The 23,474-nt window shown below is 36.6% G+C and overlaps 1 protein-coding gene across 5 annotated transcripts in view; it reads left to right on the forward strand.

Annotated features, from left to right (window-relative positions):
* ATP2B4 (ATPase plasma membrane Ca2+ transporting 4) overlaps positions 1 to 23,474 on the forward strand; it is a 76,557-nt gene that overhangs the window by 21,596 nt on the left and 31,487 nt on the right. For 3 of the 5 annotated variants that reach the window (XM_070941528.1, XM_070941526.1, XM_070941523.1), the window contains exons 3-14: positions 3,640 to 3,897; positions 5,333 to 5,458; positions 6,150 to 6,275; positions 8,816 to 8,851; positions 10,999 to 11,160; positions 11,786 to 12,000; positions 13,608 to 13,850; positions 16,615 to 16,856; positions 18,139 to 18,373; positions 21,137 to 21,316; positions 22,426 to 22,513; positions 23,176 to 23,282. In XM_070941528.1, the coding sequence (XP_070797629.1) occupies positions 3,640 to 3,897; positions 5,333 to 5,458; positions 6,150 to 6,275; positions 8,816 to 8,851; positions 10,999 to 11,160; positions 11,786 to 12,000; positions 13,608 to 13,850; positions 16,615 to 16,856; positions 18,139 to 18,373; positions 21,137 to 21,316; positions 22,426 to 22,513; positions 23,176 to 23,282 (2,018 nt within the window). The remainder of the gene's footprint in view (positions 1 to 3,639; positions 3,898 to 5,332; positions 5,459 to 6,149; positions 6,276 to 8,815; positions 8,852 to 10,998; positions 11,161 to 11,785; positions 12,001 to 13,607; positions 13,851 to 16,614; positions 16,857 to 18,138; positions 18,374 to 21,136; positions 21,317 to 22,425; positions 22,514 to 23,175; positions 23,283 to 23,474) is intronic. The other 2 variants (XM_070941527.1, XM_070941524.1) reach the window with 1 other exon arrangement.

The following is a 23,474-nucleotide window of genomic DNA, read 5'->3' on the forward strand; positions in this document are numbered from 1 at the left end:
CTCACTTTTTACAGTTGACTGCTGTAGCTCTCACAGAAAGGAGGGTTAATTTGTATTCTATTCATCCTCTTAAAATGCTATAAGTCTGACTTCTTTACATATTCAGATTTGTTTGTATGTTTTATTATCATATCATTAAATATTATCAACATATGAAATGGTTTTGGGATACCCTTATCCCACAGACAAATACCAATATTCCCTAGGCCAGTGATGGCTAACCTTTTTGCCATCACGTGCCAGGATCGGGGGAGTAGGGGGGTCGTACACGCGCATGCCCACATTCATAATTCTATGCGCCCCGCCCCTGTGCATGACCCCCCGCTCTTGGCACGTGGGCACGGTAGGCCAGTTTTCTCTCTCCCCAGCCTCCAGAGCCTTTCTAAGAACTTGGGGAGGGTGAAAACGGCCTTCCCCACCCCCAGGACGCCCTCCGGAGGCCGGAAAGGGCCCGTTTGCCAACTTCCGGTGGGCCCGAAAATCAGCTGTGCGCACCAGAGCTGTGCTCGCGTGCCCACTGATATGGCTACGCATGCCACCTGTGGCACGCGTGCCATAGGTTCGCCATTGCAGCCCTAGGCTATCCTATCTTATCACAAATAGAATATTTTTTGCTTGATGTGCCAAACTATAATAACTGCCAAGCTGTTGCGATTTTTGATTGGTTCGTCTGATTGGCTGATTAGGTGCTTAGTGATCACATAGGTAGACTTTCAGAATGATCCGTAATCAATTGAGACCTTCAGATCTTCCAATGGTACACCAATTGAATCCATCCTTACTGCTGGCCTTCTTCTCTTTCCTTCCTTTGATCTGTGTTTTTCTCATTTGATTTGTACTCCTTTCACAGAAGGATTTGAATGCATTTCTTTTTCTTGGAATTATTTATTTCAGATAACTTGGCCTTCTCAAAAAAGATAATTTGACTCTTGATCTTCAGTGTGGCTTATAAAACATTTTTATGGTTTATCTGTAAAGTCATTCTATAAATAGAGTGTTAATTCTCTCTAAATCACTTCAGTTTTCACTAATTCTTTTTAATTGAAATAACTCATTGTCTTCCAGTTGCACAAAGATTTCTACAATCTTAAACACATAAACAGAGACAGAAATTAAATATTGTAAATTGTTTTAGCTGATTTTCGTTTGAATATAATTACTATTGAACCATATATATAACAGTAATCTCTTAGCCCAAGAAACTTAAATTCTTCCAAAGCCAAGCAGTTATGCTTAAAATTTAAACATGCCTTGAATTAATTGTGAAAGGATAACTATATTAGGCAGCAGGAATAAAAAACAGAAACAATGCAAATTCCCTGGCATGAGGGAAAGGAAATTCTTATCTGTAATAGCTCTGTTATAAGACTTTAAGAAACAAATAAATTACAATAATTCCATATTGATTCTAGCCATCATTCCTATACTTAAATTTCTCATGTGGAAAAAGATTGTGTGCTTCATTTTCTCTGCATTTTAAAATATTTGATATAACTAATTTATTGCTAGAGAAACAATAGATTTTTTTTTCTTAGAATAATTATTCAGCACATTGCTGCTGTAAAAGCTAGTATTATGAGTATTTTATTTTATTTCAGTGTGTGTGTGTGTGTGTGTGTGTGTGTGTGTGTGTGAATTTTGGCTATCCATGGTTGTTAGTTTGGAATAGACACACCACAAAGAAAAGGGCCACCACTGATATATTCTCAAAAAGCTAACAATCAGCATCAGGAATAAAGTAATGGAACAAATCAAGATGCTACAAGTACAGGAGAGCCTCACAGTGGCAGAATCAGATAGTAGTCTTTTTTAGATGCCTGGGAAAACAAAAGGTTGGTAAGGTTTGTGGGAGAGCAAGTAGTTCTTTAATGCCAAACATTGGCCCTGTTTTGTTGTCCACTAAAACAGGAAGCATCACAGATGAGTTTTGTAAAGCTTAAAATAGTCTGAAAATTGCATTAAAATATTCCAGATGGTGGCAAAACAGACCAGCTTATGTTACCTAACTTTAGAGCTAAGAGGCTTTCTCTGTCATTGGATGTAATTTTTAAAACCCTTTCTTATACTTGCTCACTGCAACTCTAGATTCTTCCAGTTGTGCCTTTTTTGATCAAAGGATTTATGACAATGATGTGACTTCGAGGGTCATTCTGTTTTGCTTATTTCAGGACACCTTAAATTGAATCCAGAAGCCCACTGCTAACCAAGACATCTTGCACAGTAGTGATGTTACATGAGAATACAGAGGTCTTCTAATTGTTCTGGACCAGAGCCACTTTCTTCCATATAGGACCATATTACTGGCCTATCTAGCCTTTGTATTTTAAGGAGATATCCTTCCTTATCATGCTACATAGAACCATTCGTCATTGAGATGCCTACTGTATGAAATGATTTTTTTATTGAGATCAAATGGGTTCACAATGTGGACAAGAATTAAAAGCCTTGTTTGTTCAGGTGTATACATTTCATTATTAGCTACCCTATTTTTATACAGTACTTCATAGAAGAATAGAATAGAATAGAATAGAATAGAATAGAATAGAATAGAATAGAATAGAATAGAATAGAATAGAATAGAATAGAATAGAATAGAATAGAATAGAATAATAGAATAGAATAGAATCTTTATTGGCCAAGTGTGATTGGACACACAAGGAATTTGTCTTTGGTGCATATACTCTCAGTGTATATAAAAAGACAAGATACACTCCTCAATAATCACAAGGCACAACACCCAGTGACAGTCATACGGTACAATAAGCAATCAAATCATACTAGGAAACAATCAATATCAATATCAATCGCAAGGATACAAGCAGCAAAATTACAGTCACGCAGTCACAAGTGGGAGGAGATGGGCAACAGGAATGATGAGAAGACCAATAGCAATAGTAATGCAGCCTAATGTGAATAGTTTGACAGTGATGAAGGAATTATTTGTTTAGCAGAGTGATGGCGTTCAGGAAAAACTGTTCTTGTATCTAGTTGTCTTTTGTTGTTTCATGGTTTTGAATTATAATTATTGTATTGTATTGCTGGAATTTTTTGAATGATTTCATTTGAAAATTGCTTTGGAAGTAATGCTAAAAAAACAACCATTTCAGAGCCAGACAACCTCTGGAATGCAACAGTTTGACATGTTTATGTTTCTTAGATATCCCTGAAGGTGTTATTAACATACTTTGATACCTTTGATTCTTCATCAATGCCTGTTATTTCAATGAATTAATTCTCCTTTAATCATGAAGCTGATATAGATTGATGGGTTGTTATTCTGTGATCATTGTCGCGGTAAAGTTAAGGATATATTTTTACGATTACCATCAGTAGTTGAAGCCTATTGTACCCAGTGAAGTTTGTTCACATATAAATATCTCTGGAATCTTTACAAAAGAATTTATATTCTTTTTTTCATTTTGAATTTTGGATGCAATGCACTAGTAAATAAACAAAAATGTTGCCTTCTTTGTATTTAATATTGTCTGCAGAATTCATTATGGAATGTAACAAGTATGAGTCTGTCTAAAATACTGATTCTGTGTTTCTCCAAGTAGCAAATGGCAGTGGGTCTTACGCAGTATTATTTCAATATAGTATTATTTTAAACCATTCTTTTCCTCCTTTATCTCTTGGAAGTGTGTGGAGAAGCAAAGGGCAGTGCAGAAGATGAAGGTGAGGCTCAGGCTGGCTGGATTGAGGGAGCAGCCATCCTCTTCTCAGTTATTATTGTGGTGTTGGTCACAGCCTTCAATGACTGGAGCAAAGAGAAACAATTCCGGGGTCTGCAGAGTCGCATTGAGCAGGAGCAGAAGTTTACTGTCATCCGTAAGGGACAGGTGATCCAAATTCCGGTAGCTGAGATTGTGGTTGGGGACATTGCTCAAATCAAATATGGTGAGTAACTATAAATTTTCCAGTATATTTTTCTCATGTATTGAAATTATCACTGTGGTTACAGTTACCACCGTGTGATTAAAACCAAAGGAATATACAAACATTAGGACATAGATGCTACTTCTGGGTTTTTCAGTTATTCACAAGCCATGTGAACTATCTTTGCCACCCATGGAAATATCTCATCCGCATCCAAGCTCCTTGCTTCCTGCTGGGAGAAGTATCATGATGAGAGGGATGATGTGATACAACCTATGTGAGTCAAGATATCATGTATGTTGTCTACATTAAGAAATTGCTGTGCTCCTATTTTCTTTCCTTCTGCACTCCTAAGCACAGAAAGCCAGCTTCAGTCCTTATTTCCTCAATTTTCTGCTGCTGTTCAACACTTAACTAAAATGGGACGAGAAAATCAGCAGTGTAATTCATCTGCAGTTTAATAAAGACACCACTATTCCAAGATACACCATACTGACCTTCCAGCATAATTCTCCTTCAGGAAATATTAAATGTTTAGGAGATGCAGTGCTTAACTGTCTGGAAGAGGCACATAGATTCAGCATCAGGATATACCATGATGCTCCTTGGGAAAAAGCCAAGACACTTCCAATTTTATGCGGGAGAAAATCCGAATAACCAAAGACGCACACGCACACACACACACACACACACACACACACACACACACACACACACATATATATATTATTTATTATTTTTAAAAAATGGTTCACATGAACAAAATTCAACCAGTTATATAATTCTCTTGGGCCTAATGAATATATGGTCTCCTGTGAAAAAGAGATTGGTTAGAAGTGATATTGAAGAAACTGACATATAGGAAAGAATACAAGCAGGAAAACAGATATTCAAACTTTGCACTTTGGAGAACCTTATAGTACTTGTTTAAATGAAACTTGTATGAAAAACATCAACATTGAATATGATTTTATTAATTACATGAATGTGTCCTGATGATTACCTTCTTTCAAAGCCTTTGTAATATATTTGCTTATCTGAATTTCCCTTACTTGTTTGGGTAATTGCAATTATGGCTCACGGCTGAAGGATAGATGAATTGTCCTTGATTCCTAATGGAATTCTTGTATGCAAAGGGAATAATACTTAGGAACACAGCCTGTGGAAACTCAATTTATCTCTCTTTCTCAGTACAATTGGAATTAAACTTTATTTTTTTCCAAAGCAAACTAGTTGAGTACAGGCAGGAATTTTTTTTTCCAGTTATTGCTGAATTCAGCAAAATTGATGCTGTCTAACACGTTGCATTTCCAGTAATGACTGCATGCCCATATCTGTCGTCAGTGAAGCTTTTTTAAAAAAGTTACATTAAGTTGGCTTTGGTTTGATAGATTTTTTTAAGCCTTGGTTTGGGAGAGAAAACTTTCGTGACCTGTTGCTTTTCTGATTTTTTTAGGGGACCTGTTGCCAGCAGATGGCATTTTGATCCAAGGAAATGATTTGAAAATTGATGAGAGCTCTCTGACTGGGGAATCTGACCAAGTGAAAAAATCTTTGGATAAAGACCCTATGCTGCTTTCTGGTAAATCTGTCAGGTTGCAGGAAGTTGAACTTAATTTATAATTCAGGTCTCTGAGCCTTTTGGCATCTAGATGCAAATGTAGCCCATATGCTGATAATTGCCCTTACAAAAATGCCCGTAGTTGTGTAGTAAAGAAGCTGTTTTGTTATTCTCTAGGATAAGCTAGGCAAGATTTTCCACGTGTTTATTTTGGGAAATAGTATACATTTATTTTGTTTTTTACAGGGATCTTTGAACCACCTCATGCCAAGCTTCATTTATCTTTTTGAATATGAAGCTGTAGAATACTTGATTCTCTATAGCATCGTTCAACTTCTACTTCCTGGAGAAGTAACACAGCAAAATTCAAGAATGCTTTAGTAAAAGTAAAAGAAGAATGCTTTTAGTAAAAGAATTAGTCTTATCCAATTCTTGTGGGCCATTTCATACTTCTTTTAAAAACGAAATTGATTCAGTGTATATCATTGCATATATTCTCTTGCATGTATTATATGCACTGTGAATATTGAAGCTAGCACAAACAGGAGCTTCATGCATGTACATTGATATGAACAAGTGATATAGAAATTAAATTTCATCTCCCAGATATGATATGAACATCTTTTAGATTAAATTTTGGAATTAATTATATAGTTTTATCCATTGCCTCTTTTTTTTCCCCCCTTTCCCATGCTTCACCTGTTCTTATTAGGCACTCATGTAATGGAGGGCTCTGGTCGAATGGTGGTGACTGCTGTGGGTGTCAACTCACAGACTGGAATAATTTTTACTCTTTTGGGTGCTGGAGAAGGGGATGAGGAAAAAAAGGTCAAGAAAGGTAAGATTCATAAGCCATTCTTTATGTTGGTAGCATGAAGTTCCTTAGTGACATTGGAAGTTTTTGAGTTTTATAAGGAAAAACTCCTGAAGGTTCAAGTATCTTATTGTAAACTCAACATGTAATCAGTACTGTGCGTGCCAGAGATTAGAGGGTCAACGATCATGCTGACAGATCACTAGTAGCTCAGTAATGCCAAGAAATGGAGACAATAGAAGACTGCTATTTAAAAGTTGGTTTTGGAAACAATATGCGGGGTTTTGTCTATTGAGTCATCATCTTCATCAAGCACAGATGAATTTTGGAAAATGCGAGTGGACCTGAAATAAATAGTTGTGGTGCCAAGTACTTGTGTATAGGGTGTTCGACAACATGCACTTTTCAAAAATATCCCATTATATTGCCTCCCCCCCCCCGCTTTCTATGACAAGCATATTCAGTTGACATAAGGTTGTTTGCTTCTCTGCTACCATTTAAGGGCACCTTTTTTGTTTGTATTGGTACTGCTATAAATCTTAGAAGAAAAATCCTGCTGATACATCTTTTACATTGATACTTTTTTGTCTACCTACAAATAGGCACTTGGCAGAAACAGGTTTGCTCTTAACAGATAGTAAGGATGAGCATCCGTGGCCCTTCAAGTGTAACTTGCTCACTATGGACACACCAAAGAACCATAGGTTTCTCATCCCAGAATAGAATTATTAAGACATTAACTAAGGTCAATTGATTATGTAACCATGATCATATTATAGCTCTGCACATTAAGTTACTTGGGGTCAAATAGTGGTATAGAAAACTCTTGCTTTTGTGTCCTGCTTGGATGGACTTCTCTGAAGTTTCTGGTAACATGTTTTCGATGGTGTATATATCTTTAGTGGAACTTTATTAAAAATAAAATTGGTGTATCAGGAGAATGATAAAATTCCTTGTCAAAAAGATTGTACCCTCAAAAGATAAGTACACATTTCTCTAGGTCATTGTTGAGGTCTCTTGAAAATTTTACTTCAGAAGACGTATTTTGTAGGGACATTCTATTATTTCCTCCCTCGGCCTAGCATTGATTTTAGCCAGTGTGGAGTGTTTTCCATGGTCCATGTGACTATATTTTTACTAAAAGAGGAATCATTATTGCACCCACTACTTAATGCAAACTTATTCATACTTGGAGCAATCCCCTTAAATGTACCGTTCATATTTCCATATTGTGAAATAAGCTCATGCTGAGCAACGATGACTGGAGAATGGTAAATATGATCAGTGTATGTGTTTATTACAAAATAGTTAATCTGAACCCAAACGATTTTAACATCCTGTACTGGACTACTCGGCCTCTATTAATTCAGAAAGCATTGTGCACAGTAGCTTATCCAAATAAGGCTTTGAAGCTTTTTCGCTTTCAGCCGAAGACAAAGAAAGCAGAACTTTGGTATGTGGTTTATGAAAACAGAAACCTGCTTGCTGGTCTGATTTGTTCATAGCATAAGAGGCATCTGAGTTTTAATTCCATCTTGGCCAGCCAAGGGATGTGCAAAAATCATCTGCTGATAGCTTCTCCAGCATCATTCCACTGAAACAGTGTTAAAAGGACAGGAGTTAACGAGGCTAAGACAGAGGAAGGATGGTGGTGCAGTTTTGCTAGTAGCCAGATGAGGTCAGTCTGTTTACCCTTGTAAGCAGAAGTTGCTTCTTTTTCCCTATTTTTATTTTAATACACAAATGAGAGAAACGGAAAACATTTGGGCTGTAGCTACTCCTTTATCTTTTCCTTTCGGGGTGGGAGTGGGTGGGGATTCACAGCTGCCATCCAAGATGACTAACCCAGACCTCAGCAGAAATATGGGTGATATGTTCTCTTTGAGGCAAAATAATAAATCTGCAGATAGAACATTCTTGGCATTAATAATAAATGAGTATTTTCTTGAAGTCCCCTGCCTTTCCTTTTGATATGGATTGAAATAGAGAATTCATCATGACAGCAACAGGGAGCATGATGTTCAAGGGAGTAGATCCCTATCTTTCTATTCCCCTACTCCACACACTCCACAAAGCTAGGTGTATCTCACTCCTATCAGATTCTGTGAATTATATGAGTATATAGGTGTGGTACTGTTAAGCTCAGTGTGGTAGGAAAAAACATGTAGTCTCCACACCATTGAAAAGGTTTAATGGAGTTCAGTGTGAGAATTGATCCTTAATATTTAGTGCTGATAGCTCAGTCAAAATATATTCTGTCACTTTGAACAGCAAATATTCTATTGGTTCAAATTGTTGTTCCTATACTTCCTTGTTTTCAGTAGAGTGAGCACAATAATTGAAAAGGGGGGACTCATAATGGCAATTAGTTGGAGAAACATTGAACTTCTCTGGATCTTTTGCATTTGTCAGTCCAGATGTCAAGTTATAGTTTACCTCTCCATATCTGGCAGCCTCCCCATAAGAGCACTGAGTTCTCACATAAAGGTGCCCTCACCATCAGGGACATCAGAGTCAAGAATCATGCGCTCAGTGCTCCACCCTTTCTCTCTTTGTCTAAACAGGTAAAAAAACCGGAGCCCCTGAAAATCGCAACAAAGGTAACCAGCCTCTCCATCCTTTGAACCAGCACCACACTAACTACTGAGCATTCCTCCTTCCTTCTTCCCATGAGTCTGTGCTCTTTGTCGCTACGGCGGGAATCTCGCCTTGTTGTTCTGGAAGAGAGTGTCATGATTACCACAATGCTAACCACCCACCACATTTTTTTCTGTCCATTGTGTAGCCATCCTTGCTTGGGAGAATTCCATATCTCGTACCACACAATCTTCATCTAGTTGAGTGCTGAATTTTTCAGCTGATGCTATGAGGTGTATGCCTTGATATCTGCATACATATCTCACACACTATAAGAATTAGGCCGTTATACTGTGGTTTTAAAACAAAACACAAAAGAAATAAAAGCTTTATGGAAATATCTTAGTTAAATATGCATGATGGACTATTTGATATGAAGTGGTTCCTATACAATTGGAGTGATTACTTACTTCCCAAGATGATGTTGATTGGTTTTTCTATCTCCAGTCCCAAACCTGATCTTTAAAAAAAAACAAAAAAACCCAAACCCGACCTTTGTGGTGGGTCCAGCATATGTGTTCATTGCACTCTGTTCTTCTCATGGGCTTTTGAATCAAAGTGAGTGTTTATTTTCTGATATGTATCACCCCCTGTTCTTTCCAGGCTATGGTGAAGAAGCCCATTTCTGTACCTGTCTGTTCTCCTTCTTGCACTTTGCCTTTCTCTTTTTCTTCCTTTTCTCCACAGTTTTGAGTTTTCCCTCCTTCTGACCTTGAAATCTTGGATTATTTTGGCATTGATTATCCTCTTCCTTGCCCTTTCCCATCATGTATCATAAATCCTAACTGTGCAAATCAGTTATTAAGTAGTCCTGCCCACATTTTTCTGAACCCCCATGATTTTGGGAATTGATGGCATTTGGCCTTTGTTTATTGATGAGAAATTTATACTTCAGTCTGCATAAAATAATTCTCAGTGCATACAAATACCCAAATGAGCAATAAATAATTAAAAGAAGTGCATAATATAAAATCCTACATCATTTGATTTTAGTTTTTTTAAGCTCTTATTAATTCTGGGATTTGGGGACTGAATCTCTGATTTTGGTAGGTAAATAAATTGCTGCAGTTATGCTGATATGCACCAGTTGAGGATCTGCTAACTATATTTTTAGAGGTTCCAAAGATATTAAGAATGGAGTCACAGAGCTTAGAAGAGATGGGTGAAGGGGAGGTTGAATGGACTAACTGATTCACTTCTCATTGACTGACCCAGTCAATTAACCTTCCTCTCATCTTACTCCTCCCCACTGTCGAGATATGATACCTACATAAGTTTGAAGACAGTAGTTTTAAAAGTTATGGCATGAAGAATCTGATCAGAGAATAATCTTTATAGCTTTTGGAATTCATTTCTAGAATATATTCAAATATATTTGAAGTCACAATTTTGAGAAAAAAATTATTATACTTATTTAGTTTTTTTTTAAAAAAATAAAGACCTCCCCCTCTATTAAGAGTGGAGAAATTTGGATAGTTTATATGCTTTTTTGCATTAATTTTTCAAACCATAAACCATCATAAAGCCTGGACAGATGCTCTTTTTCCCTTTCTCATCTACGTAGGCAGATGTGCTAAATGTAGCTTGGTTGGCTATGGTTGCCTCTCAAATCGACAACAGTGTCTTTGTTCAATAACAAAATCCTAGGATTAGCCATGCCATCAGAATTTCGAACATTGTAGCTGCTCACAGATTAGGTTTTTCACTTTTACTACCTCAGTGAAATGAATACTGACAAATACATATTACAGAAATGCTAATAGAGGAGATGCCTTGCATAGGGACTTGAGGCATTCAGGAAGCCAATCCCAAAATCCTTCTTATCAAGGCTGTCCTTTCTTCCAGGTACAGGCAAGTTAACTACTGAAACATATTTAATTAAGGGGGGATTTTCACAAGCTGCTCCAGTCACCAGTTCCACAGGAATGTGGAGCAGAACTGCCTGATTTTCTAGGTTTCCAAATTACCAAGTTTCCGTGATGGGGTTCCCATGTGCTGGAATTCTTTCTCTCTTACTCTCTGCCATTTTCCTTGTTCTTTCTGTTGCATCTGAAATGTTTTTACGACTGTTCTCCTCATTCACTGCATGTTTGTTTCATCCTGGATTCAGCCAAAACTCAGGATGGAGTGGCCCTGGAAATCCAACCACTGAAAAGCCAAGAAGGGGTGGAAAATGAGGAGAAAGAGAAGAAAAAGGTGAAGATTCCAAAGAAGGAGAAATCCGTGTTGCAGGGAAAGCTCACCCGCTTGGCAGTTCAGATTGGAAAAGCAGGTGAGTACATCAAATGGCTTAACAATTGTCTACTAAGATTAGACTCAGATGATATGATATGATTGGTATGGTATGGTATGGTGTATGGTGTATGGTATGGTATGGTATGGTATGGTGTATGGTATGGCCTGGTATGGTATGGTGTATGGTATGGTATGGTGTAAAATTCTAGAAAGCCAGAAATTAATGAATCAGCAGAATTTGCAATCTGAGTTCAAATACTGTAGGTTGAATGTAGGTTGTACACAGTTTTTCAGTATTGTTCCAATCCAGTATTTCTCTAGTGTATTTTTTACTGCATATGACTCAGACTCAGCTTTAGTTCATGTGGCATAACTCTCCAGGGCCCCTGATGGAAATGTTTTCCAGTTTTGTTGCCTGCCAAATGTCTCAGGTAACATATTAAGCTTAGAATATCTATACGAATGGCATGAACCCTAGTAAAGTATGTACAGAAAACTGATATTTCCAACGATATCTGGAAGGGAACCTGTTTTCTGTTTTAATAAAATAGCCTTAGCCCAGATCTGCTGCCTTACTTCCAGTTATATCCATAATGCAGTCAATACTGTAATCTGCTGGAAATAGCCCTTTGTCACAATTTTTTTCTCTTCCTCCTCCTCAGGATTGATTATGTCAGCAATCACAGTTATTATTTTGGTGCTATATTTTGTGATCGACACTTTTGGGATTCAAAGAAGATCATGGCTGGCTGAATGTACTCCCATTTATATCCAGTACTTTGTCAAGTTCTTCATTATTGGTGTCACTGTGCTAGTAGTAGCTGTTCCTGAAGGCTTGCCCCTGGCTGTCACTATTTCTTTGGCCTACTCTGTGAAGGTGAGAACAGGAACTCCACAGGAAATGCTAAGGCTTTTGGATCTAGACATGAAGGGAAGATTGGATGGGCTGGGATGCACTGTTAAATTACTGTACTTGGTTTTTACTGTGAAAAGGCTAGGTTTGGATATGGGACAAGAGACATAAAATGCAATGGAATACATTTGTGTTCATTTGTAAATTTATTCTGCCCTGTTTCTTTATTAAGATGCATTTTTTTAAAAAGTAGATGTGTATCTTTCTGAGCAGATGGCAACACCTGTCTGTGATATCTTGTTTAAAAATTAAGCAGGTTGGGCTTGTCTAGAATAAGAACCTGGCTGATATCTTAATCATTAAAAGGGATATACAAATAACCATAGAAGAGAGTGTCATGGAAAATCTTCCTATATTAGATTTACAAAAGAGACTTGTTAAAGCTTGCATGAGTTTTGTGAGAAGGAGAAGAAAAAAGAAAAAGAAATCAAGTTTTACAGTATTATTTGAAGAGACTAAAGGTCCAGATTGTTAAAAGTAAAAGGAATGAATATATAGTTGATTTATTAGATCAAGTTTAAGATTGATGGTAGTTATCTCTGTTAACTCTTAAAGTATTTTTGCTGATCATGACTTAAATGATGATGTTTTTAAGGATTTTTTTTACAGGTAAGATATGGGAAGAAGAGATTATTTGTTGTATTTTCAATGAAAGTGATGTTACTAAAATTGTTATACTTGTGATAAATGGGAAACACATTTCTTTATTTCTTTTCTTTTTCTTTACTGTTTTCTTATTTTTTCTTCCTTTTCTATTTTGTCTATTTTCTTTTTTTTTTCTGCATCTTTTTTCATTTTTTTAAGTTTTTACTGTTATAGTTGTTATTTTTAATAAAATAACTATTAAAAATTTAAAACATAGAATTTGGATTGGGGAATTCCAGGTCTATAGATAAGACTCAGAAGTTGAAAAGTTGAAAAACATTTCTATAGTGTTATTGAGAACATGTGGTTGCATCATCAGTAGATAAACTCAACTTGATAGTGGATTTATATTTTTACTTATATTTTTGGACATGTTTCTTCACAAAATGAGGGTAAATGTGATTTTATGAAGTGGATTTTAAAAATATATTTTAATGTTTGAAAGAATGTAGTTTTGGAAAAATTGAAAGAGTAAAAATATGCAAGGAAATTCTCAAAGATTAAATTAATCAAATATCCTAGCTCTAGGCAGACATGCCTGTAGTTCTGTAACTAGGTGAATTTTGAAAAACAGCTTTAAAGTGTTAACATTAACAGCAGCTATACTAATCCTGATATTTAGTTCAAATGTTATTTTCACTTGTTGGATCACCTGCCTTTTCTAGAAACAAAGAGTTAGAGACAGTGATTTGTATCCATAGATCCTTCTGTTTGTTAATTTTACCATGTTGCACAATAGGGGATGGAAAATTTCTAGGTGCATTGTTGAAAGTTGTGACTATGGGTTTGTTATTTTGTTTTTAAAAAATCTTCTATTTTATTAATTCGTTTTCTGATCTGTGCATCTTCATGCTAATTTGATTACCAATCTTCTCTGTGTCACTGAGTAGTTTGACTGTGGTTTTTTTTATGTTTTGCTAACACAGAAAATGATGAAAGATAACAATCTGGTTCGGCATCTGGATGCTTGTGAGACAATGGGAAATGCCACCGCTATTTGCTCAGATAAGACTGGGACCCTCACCATGAACCGGATGACTGTAGTGCAAGCTTATGTGGGAGACACCCACTACCGACAGATTCCTGACTCAGAAGCTATTCTGCCCAAGGTCCTGGACCTTATTGTCAATGGTGTTTCAATAAATTCAGCCTATACCTCTAAAATCTTGGTAAGTTCCAGTTTATTTGGGGGTTAACACTTAATATCTTTTATCCAGTCTGAGGTAAATAATCAGGGTTATGTTTCATTTAGTTGCATATGCCCACTAAAAATTTGGATGCTGGTCTTGGAGCCCTTGAAAAAGCCATTGTTTAAAAAATATAACAAAAGAAGAAAATTATTAATGCTTAGAAAATATTGAGACCCAGTTTGGTGTAGTAGTCAAGTTGCTAGCCTAGAAGCAGGAGAGTGTGTGTTGTAGACCTCCTTTACACATGAAAACTGGCTGGGTGACTTTGAGCTAGTCACTGACTTTTAACCCAGCTGGGTTGTTGTTGTGAGGAAAATAGGAGGCCAGAATATTAGGTATGTTCACTGCCTTGAGTTGAGTGTGAGGGAGTATGAATGATAAAAATCCCTCCCTTCCTCCTCATTTCACATTCACAATAATCAGCATGTATTAACAAAATATACTTCTCTCCTGAACACTTGGAAGTGATTTCTGTGAGAGAGAAAAACAAGTGAATGAACTTTTCTCAAAAAAAAAATTGAATGGACAAATCAATCAGATAAGAAAATTCTAATATTCTCTTTTCATAGATAGAAAATGAAACTTTTAGAGCAGTGATAGCTAACCTTTTCCGTGCCGAGTGCACACCCATAATGCAATGCACGCATGACCCCCCCCGTGCCCCACACCCTGTGCATGCACACACGACCCCCCCCATGTGTGCCCCACCCCATGCATGCACGCATGATACTCCCCACGTACACCCCACCCCACGCATGCACAGATGACCTGTGCATGAGCCCCGTCCCCTACACATGCACACACATCTCCCGCATGCACCCTGCCGCCTGCGCATGCGTGGCAGAGACCCAAAAACCAACTGGCCGGCAGGCACGCATGCATGTGCAGCAGAGCTGAGTTGGGGCGACAGCTCACGTACCCGCAGAGAGGGCTCTGCGTGCCGCCTGTGGCACACGTGCCATAAGTTCTCCATCACAGTTTTAGAGATTAGAAATCTTTAGAAATCTTTAATTTCTCAAAGGTAAAAAATAACTAGGAATATCAGAGGCATCTGCAAGATTTCATTAAAAAAACAAAACCAGTGTTGTGACACAAGCTTTACCCCTTTAATCTATGTATATGTACAAGTAGATCATGTATAAAGGAGACAGAGATTACAGTGTAATAGTGTTTCCATCATCTATGCTTTTCTTGCAAGGATGTCTCTTGAGTACTGTCAGCTTTCTGGATTTAGGATGAAAGGTGATTCAGAATGTGCATGGGCACATTTGTTGCTCATGCATGTTCTCTGAAAAAGACTTATTAAAGTGCAAGTAAATGTAATGTTCTTACCCATGTAGCTATTCTCTCTTAGATATATCAGTACACAGCCATCAGAAGCCATCTTGTTAACTTGCTGTTGGTTTTTAAAATATAATTTAACATCACTTTTTCTCTTCGAAAGTTTATTTCTTAGTGTTCAATACCTGCCACAAATTCTATTGTATTTTTGTTATTTTCTGATAAAACTGTTTAGAATTGGATGTAAACAATGTGAGGTGTTAAATGCCTCTTTTGTTTGTTTTTGTTTATTGTTTATTAGGATTGTGATAAGAGTGAGTGGGGAATTTATTTATTTATTTATTTATTTATTTATTTATTTATTTATTTAATAAAATTTATATGCCGCCCTATCTCCGAGGACTCAGGGTGGCTAACAACAATAAAACAACCAGTTAAAAATATAAAATACATAATGTACGTATATAATTTATATTAAAACTCCCAAAATCTAAAAATCCTCTCAGTCCAGGCTGGGCGATGTAAACAACCATGTTTTTAATTTGCGGTGGAAGGTGCAAAGGTCAGGAGCCAACCGGAGCCCCAGGGGAAATTGATTCCAAAGAGTGGGCGCACCCACAGAGAAAGCTCTACCCCTGGGGGTCGCCAGCTGATACTGTCTAGCTGACGGCACCCGGAGCAGGCCTTCCCTGTGAGAACGCACCGGGCGATGGGCAGCTGTTGCTGGCAGCAAATGGTCCACCAAATATCCTGGGCCTAAGCCATGTAGGACTTTTCCCTTGCTTTAATATTGAGAAGAAGTGATCTTCTGAATCAGATTTTTATATTGGAATTTATGTTAAGGCTGATATAACATAACCATGTAGTTCATTTGACTTTGGAGAGGTGTCCTTTTTTTTACCTCAAGATAGCATGGCGATTGATTTAGAATCATAGCATCCTAGAGTTGAAACAGACCTTTGGATGCAATGCTCTATTCAATGTAGGAATTCAAAAATCCATGACTGTTGACTTCTTCTTCAACTTAGCTTGCCAGATTCTCTATGCTTCATACATTATTACTCTATTTCTTAAATTGGTGTACTTTGAAATGTGAACTAGCATCTTTAATATCCTAATTACTCATCCAGTTAAAAAGAAAATATTAATATATAATGATCATAAACACTTTTCAATATTCATGGGAAAAATCAAGAATGGGGGGATAGTGAAAGAAACCCATGGCATTCATATGTCCTTTTGTAGGCTCCAGTTGGAATCGGGTTGCTTGCTAAATAGAGTTCTAAACCAACAAGCTTCCTTATGTTAATTATCTTAATCAGATATTAAGTCTAAGTTCTCTCTCATCACAACATAAAACTGCCCACTGAAGTTTTAATATTTCTGTGAGAGATTAAATAATTGTGACTATGGTCCAAGATGTTACTATATTTCTCTTGTTATATTTGGTTTGGGATTTTAGCCACCAGAGAAAGAAGGAGGACTCCCACGTCAAGTCGGAAACAAGACAGAGTGTGCACTTCTGGGCTTTGTTCTGGACTTGAAGCAGGATTATCAAGCTGTCCGTAGTGAAGTGCCTGAAGAAAAGCTCTATAAGGTCTACACCTTCAATTCTGTCCGGAAATCTATGAGTACAGTGCTAAAAAACCAGGATGGGAGTTTTCGCATGTACAGCAAAGGAGCCTCTGAGATCATCCTCCGCAAGTAATTTTCCTCTCAATGCTGGTATTATTCGTGCTTATTGGCACATTATTTTTAATAAGAAACATCCATGAGATGGGTACAGTAGTAGAGAAGTGCTTTTTCTAAATGGGAAAATTCACAAAATTTATGGATATTTAGTATGAAAAATCTGAAAGAATCTATGGTAATATGCACAGAAAGGAAAACCTATTAGCTTTTCTATTTTATTTTCAGTTAGAATTCTATTAGCATATCTTCTCTCTTGTGTGTTTCTAGTTCTCTATTAAATGCTTAATTAAAGGCTTAATTCAGACTCTTCACCTGATTCCTTCAGATGTTTCACTCAGGAAAACTTTATTTTTTAAATATATATATATATATATATAATTAGTTTTAAAAGTAAAACAATGGACATTGCTCAACGTCTCTGGTTTCTAACATTTGTGTCTAAATCAAGTTAATAAGTAATCTATTCCTTGATCTATATACAAATTTACATATCTCCTATTTCATTATATATCAGGTATGCAGTATTTTACTTCCTAAACAACTATGCAACTAGGAAAACTTTCAACTAAGTAAATTGAGAAATGGTTAAACAACAAGTCACTGATGAAACATCTTTAATTATTTATTGTGTTAACCTTTTGTAATTATAGACTGCAGTTTGAAATGGGTTTGCACTATTCTCTTCCATTTCTGAATCTTAAAAATATTTTTAAAATCTTCAGTCATTATGAGTAGAATGTAAGATACAGCCATATATTTGACCTACATTTGAGATATCTTGGAGTCAACCCTTTTCATCTGCCAGGATTGTCTTCCCAAATTTCTCAAGTAAATGAAGATAGTAGCTTGAATTAACATTAAAACAGTTGTTTTTAAAGCTGTTCCAGGGTAGCCAACATGAACTCTGGGATATTCAAATGCTTTTTCCCAACTCATTGATGAGGAAAAATCAAAGTCTTTCCTTCCAGTATAAATTAGCAGCTGTGAGAAGTTTTATTTAAGTCACAGATTCGTAGGTGTGAGGTTCAGTTAGCAGTTCAAGGGTTAAATCCCTTGTATTTCCGTATGCACACTTTCCCACACATTCTGTTTGTAGAAATCCATTTTGATCTCTCTTCTTAAGCCTCCATTTTTAAAGAATTCACACAATTAATAATTACCCAAAAATTAATGTGTCTAATATATTCCTTAAGAAAGTATGTAAGACACACATCCTGTTGATAGTTTAAGCTTTATTTGTAAAATATGAACATAATTTTTGAAACATGTGTTTAATCCTTTTGTTTTAACACAGGTGCACAAAAATTTTGGACAAAAATGGGGAAATTCGATTATTTAAAGTGAAAGACCGGGATGAGATGGTGAAAAAAGTGATTGAACCAATGGCTTGTCAGGGGCTACGCACCATTTGTCTGGCTTACCGGGATTTCCCTGCTGGTGTTGAACCTGACTGGGATGCTGAAAATGAGATTTTGTCTGACCTTACTTGCATCACTGTTGTTGGCATTGAGGATCCTGTTCGTCCAGAGGTACCAGTATAAATTTCTTCCCTGTATGCACATAATACATAGAATATTTAATTAGCTTTCCCAACCTGGCATTCTACAGTTAGCTAGAGATTATAGGAACTGAAGTCCAGCAAACACAAACAGTATAAAATGGCGATTCTGGTCTAATTATAATCTTACTCTATACATGTTCATTCTTTTTTCTTTCTGCTGTTTCCAATTTTGTTTCCTTGCTGACTGCTCATCCCTGTTTTTCTCCCTTAGGTGATTTTGGTATTGTATCTGTTATCTTATTTTTTCCAGTCCCTTCTCTTTGACTTGCTCTGCTTTTTTATTATTGTCTTTCACCTTTTATTTTCCTGCAGGTTATTCTTTTATCCTTTATTTTGTTTTTTCATTGCTTGCTTTGGATCTACTTTTTTATGCAACTTTGATTTTTTTTCTTTCTTGAGCTATCGGATCTTTTTGGTTTTGCCCTATTCCTGTTCATGAATCAATGAATGCCTTTAGAGGATGTTCCACATCCTTTCATCTCTACCTTCTGCTCATTTTTTGCCAGCAGTTAAAGATTGTGCCATTCAGTTACAGAGACTTTGTGTTCATTGATAACAACCTTGTGTTATCAGTAAGGTTGCTGCTTGTGGGAAGAGCCCTTGTGAGTTTAATAGCAGAATTATAGTTCTGTTCTGGTTTTGCTCTTTTGTACCTACCTAGCAGAGAGATAGTGGAAAGGTCCAACATTTTCTTTCATAGGCAAATGCAGGAACAAAGACTAATCTACTCTTCTTGAATTTCACCCTGTTTTGCAATTGTTGTAGGTATTGGAAACTCAGGAAAAGATGTGTAGACGTCTAACAAAGGAAAAAGATAACTGCTTCACTTAAAAATTATTCATTCTGTGTTTTAGAGAACACTAGATATATCTGCCCTAAAATGGCAACTATAATTTACAAATTCCTCTTTAAAGCAGCCAAATATATTCTAGGAAGAAATTATGATTACTGAGGAAAATTGATTATCTTTGGTTTACTTCATCCTTCCCAGGCTCTGTTTTCTCTCACAATTTGCTATAGGGGTGACAAGCAGACAACTGACGTAACACAATAAACCATCGTATGACTACTACTTGATTACATTTCAGAACTGGCCCCCTGTACGCTGTTCCCATAATTAGATGCTGAAGTATCTGGGATTGCAAATGGTTTCACAGATGCCTTGCACGCACTAGTCTGGAGGCGGTGATTCAATTTGCAGATTTCTTAATGATGTTTCTCTTCTCAGTCAGTCCCCAGCACTACTATCACTCTGTGTATGGTTTGATCTGTATGAGTTAACATAAGCAGTGATGATCTGATGCAGTCAAGAGGTGGAAATTAATTTGTTTCTATATACCATCCCATTACGGGAGAGAAATAAAATGGACCTCTAACAGCATTGTATATTTGAAGAAAGGCAAGAAGTTGTATATATCCTTATAGGCAAGAAGGATGTCTGTTCTAGAAATCTTTTAGCACAGATATTTTGCCTGACTATTTATGTTGAGAATCCATAATCCAGCATGCATATTGTATTGCACTGAAATACATTTGTGTTGCCCAGGTGTCACAGAATTATTAGTTATGGCAGGGCAGAGTAGTGGGCAGGAGAACAAGTTTCACAGGCCCATTAGAAAAAATGTAAAGCAATTTAATGCTTGAGCATTTTCTATTATTACATCTATATAGTGCCATTCAAAATAATCTGCAGCTAGCAGATTATCATGTTTGTAGTTCCTATTGTAATTCTTCTCACTTCTTAATGGAAATATTTGACCTTCCATTGCAAGTTGCAAAGTCCCTGCAAAACACAAAATAGTTTACACTACCTTTAAACAATTATAGACTTGATTTCTTCTCACAAATTGTTATGAGTTTCACATTAGGACTTGAGTAAATACAGAATATTTTCCTTTTTAAAAGCAAGAAATTTCTGGCCATTATGTCATGTTTGCATTATCATATTAACTGTTTTAAGAATCCAGTAGAGCTAATTTAAACTTAGTAAGAGGTAATGGCTGCCCCTGAAAAGTTCCATGAGGGGCAACTAGAACCTGGATCTCCCTGGTTCTTGTTCAACACTTGACTAGCTAACTTACACCATTGACTTGTGGTTTCATAACATAATTGTTCAGGTAAGTGGAATTGATAATCAAGGGTTGTAGAGTAGGGTGCTCTTACTTGGTATGTCAGCCTCTGAACTCTCCTTTCTCCACCTCTGGTTTTCAATTTTTCCTCACCAGACCTTAGTGCTCTTTGAATTGTTCTCCTAAATGTTTTGTGTTTCTGTAAACCCAGATAGTCCTTTTTTAACCGTGTTGGTTGTCCCTCCTTGTAAACAGATTACGATGCCATGGCGCAATCCATGATTAAAGAATAAACTTATCATTACAATATAAGTTATTACAACCGTGGTGGCGCAGTGGTTACAATTCAGTTCTGCAGGCTACTTCTGCTGACTACCAGCAGTTCGGCCGTTTGAATATCACCGGCTCAAGGTTGACTCAGCCTTCCATCCTTCTGAGGTCGGTAAAATGAAGACCCAGATTGTTGGGGGAAATATGCTGACTCTGTAAACCACTTGGAGAGGGCTCTAAAGCACTGTGAAGAGGTATATAAGTCTAACTGCTACTGCTACTGCTACTGCTATTTCAGTTTCTTCCCATTATTTCTTATTTCAGACTCATGGTTTTTTGCCTGCTTCGTGGTCCCTTGCTTATAGGTTCTGTTTTTCATGACTTGCCAATAGGTACCTGAGGCCATTCAGAAGTGCCAGCGTGCTGGTATTACTGTCAGGATGGTTACAGGTGACAACATCAACACTGCACGTGCCATTGCAACTAAGTGTGGGATCTTGCTGCCTGGAGAGGACTTCCTGTGCTTGGAAGGGAAGGAATTCAATCGGCTCATCCGCAATGAAAAAGGAGAGGTAATATGAAGAAGGGATCGAAGCTGATCAAGTTTCTGTCAGAGCTGAGATCTCCAAAATATATTATCAAATGGGGCAGGAGGGGAAAATATTTAAAATATGGAGAATAATCACATTAGCTCTACTTTATTATATTTTATTTCATTGCATTTAAATATAAATGAAAACAAATCAATATTTTGTTTACTCTGACCCCTCCTTTTATATGTGATCTGACTTTGTTTTAAGTGATGCATTCATTCTAATGTGATGGCAAACTGCATCCCTAAAACATGGAAATTTGTCATCTTAGGAAGAGTTTTTAATGCAATATGGCAAAGAAGATATTATATGTAATTCAAAAAAAAAAAAAATCTACCGATTTTAAGGAATAGATCCAGGATATGAGTCTATTAACTATTTTTGGAGAGTGTTCAAAAAATGAAAAGACCAAGCACTATGTTTCTGTATTTCCAGATTTAAAAATAAACTTAGGAATTAATTCATTTTTACATTGCTGTTTATAATTATTAAACAGTTCTTTTTTCTCTTTTTTTCCTTGCCAATTAAATGTCACGTCTAGTTTATTTTAATCACCATAGTATCCAGGTTTTATTTCTTTGCTATCCTTTTTTCAGTTACAGTTGTAGGTTTTTTAAAATTTCATTTAATTTCACCTTTAATTAAATGGAAAAAATGATAGATTTATTCATTAATTTATGTGGTCTCTGTGGAACCATGAATCTTTGGAATTCAAAGCAGATTAGCCATCAGAGAAAGAGATTATGAACCTTAATAGATAGTATTGTTAGGTATACAGAAAGTTTCTTTGCCCATCACTCTAAAATTGCAAGTATCTGCTATGGCCTGCTACAGTGGAGCAGCTATCATCATATATTGCTAATTTCTAAGGTATTTACTCTGCAGTCCTCTAATGATATGTCAGATCCATGTTAATGTTAACCAAATGTTTTCTCCATACTACCTGCAATTGTTATGGTATTCATCATTGGGCATTAGATGAAATTCTTCTGAGAAAATGGATTATGTTTTCAGAAGAGAGGGGAGACTGGTTCGAAAGCCCCTTTCAGAGCTAATCTAGCTTGTCCTGTTGGGGTTTTGCTCTGCAGGTGGAGCAAGAACAACTAGATAAAATCTGGCCGAAACTTCGAGTCTTGGCACGTTCTTCACCAACTGATAAACACACCCTTGTGAAAGGTATGGTCAACCAAAGAGATAGCATTTGTTTTCTAAGATGGTGTCAGAAGATAACTGGAGGGAGAGAGGTTTGAAGGTACTAAGTAAAAACTTAAGTGAACAGATACGTTGCATTTACAGAGCCAGATTTGCTGAATTGACATGTATTCATGTTTTGGCATGTATGATCCAGCTCCAAAATGAAATACCTGAAGCAACCTACACAGTGAAAACTCCTTAACAATGAAAAATGAAACTAGATAAGAAATTGTGTGTGTGTGTGTGTGTGTGTGTGTGTGTGTGTATAAAAGCAGCAAATCAGAAACAAAACAAATGTTTGTTAAACACTAGTCTGAGCAATACAATTCCATCCACATTTGACAACAGAATGTTGGCAAGGGAATATGCTATATTAACTTCTTAGAAGCAGGAAATTCCACAGTCTGGGCATGATAACAAAAATAAAGCCCTTTGTACATCCCTCATATTTAAAAAGATGTCTCGTCGATTTGTCTTAGTGGATAAGATATTAAATTTTTGGAAAACTATACAATCCTTTAGATATCATAGCCATAGGTTGGTTGAGGCTTTACATGACAATCATGTAAATTGTTTCTAGATTTTTGCCAGTAAATCTAGTGGGTCTGTGCTTATCCTCTACTGACTTTTGGCCTTATTTTCAGGAATTATTGACAGTACTGTTGGGGAACGGAGGCAGGTGGTAGCTGTAACTGGAGATGGCACCAATGATGGCCCAGCCTTGAAGAAAGCAGATGTTGGATTTGCTATGGTATGAGCCAATATTCTAGGGACTACATTGCAAACCAAAAAGCAGATAATTATTTGTGTGTATTTTTGCATGATGGAACTAATAACTGATAACACTGGCTGGCTGGCTAAAAGAAACCTGCAGCATTGTATATATGTTAAAGTTCTTTTCATTGTGTTCTATTTTCTGTTTTAGCTTTTTCAGTTGCAGAAG

This window comes from Pituophis catenifer, unplaced genomic scaffold, assembly GCF_029215685.1.
Source record: "Pituophis catenifer annectens isolate HBS135680 unplaced genomic scaffold, rPitCat1.0.hap2 SCAF_3, whole genome shotgun sequence".
Taxonomy (NCBI): domain Eukaryota; kingdom Metazoa; phylum Chordata; class Lepidosauria; order Squamata; family Colubridae; genus Pituophis; species Pituophis catenifer.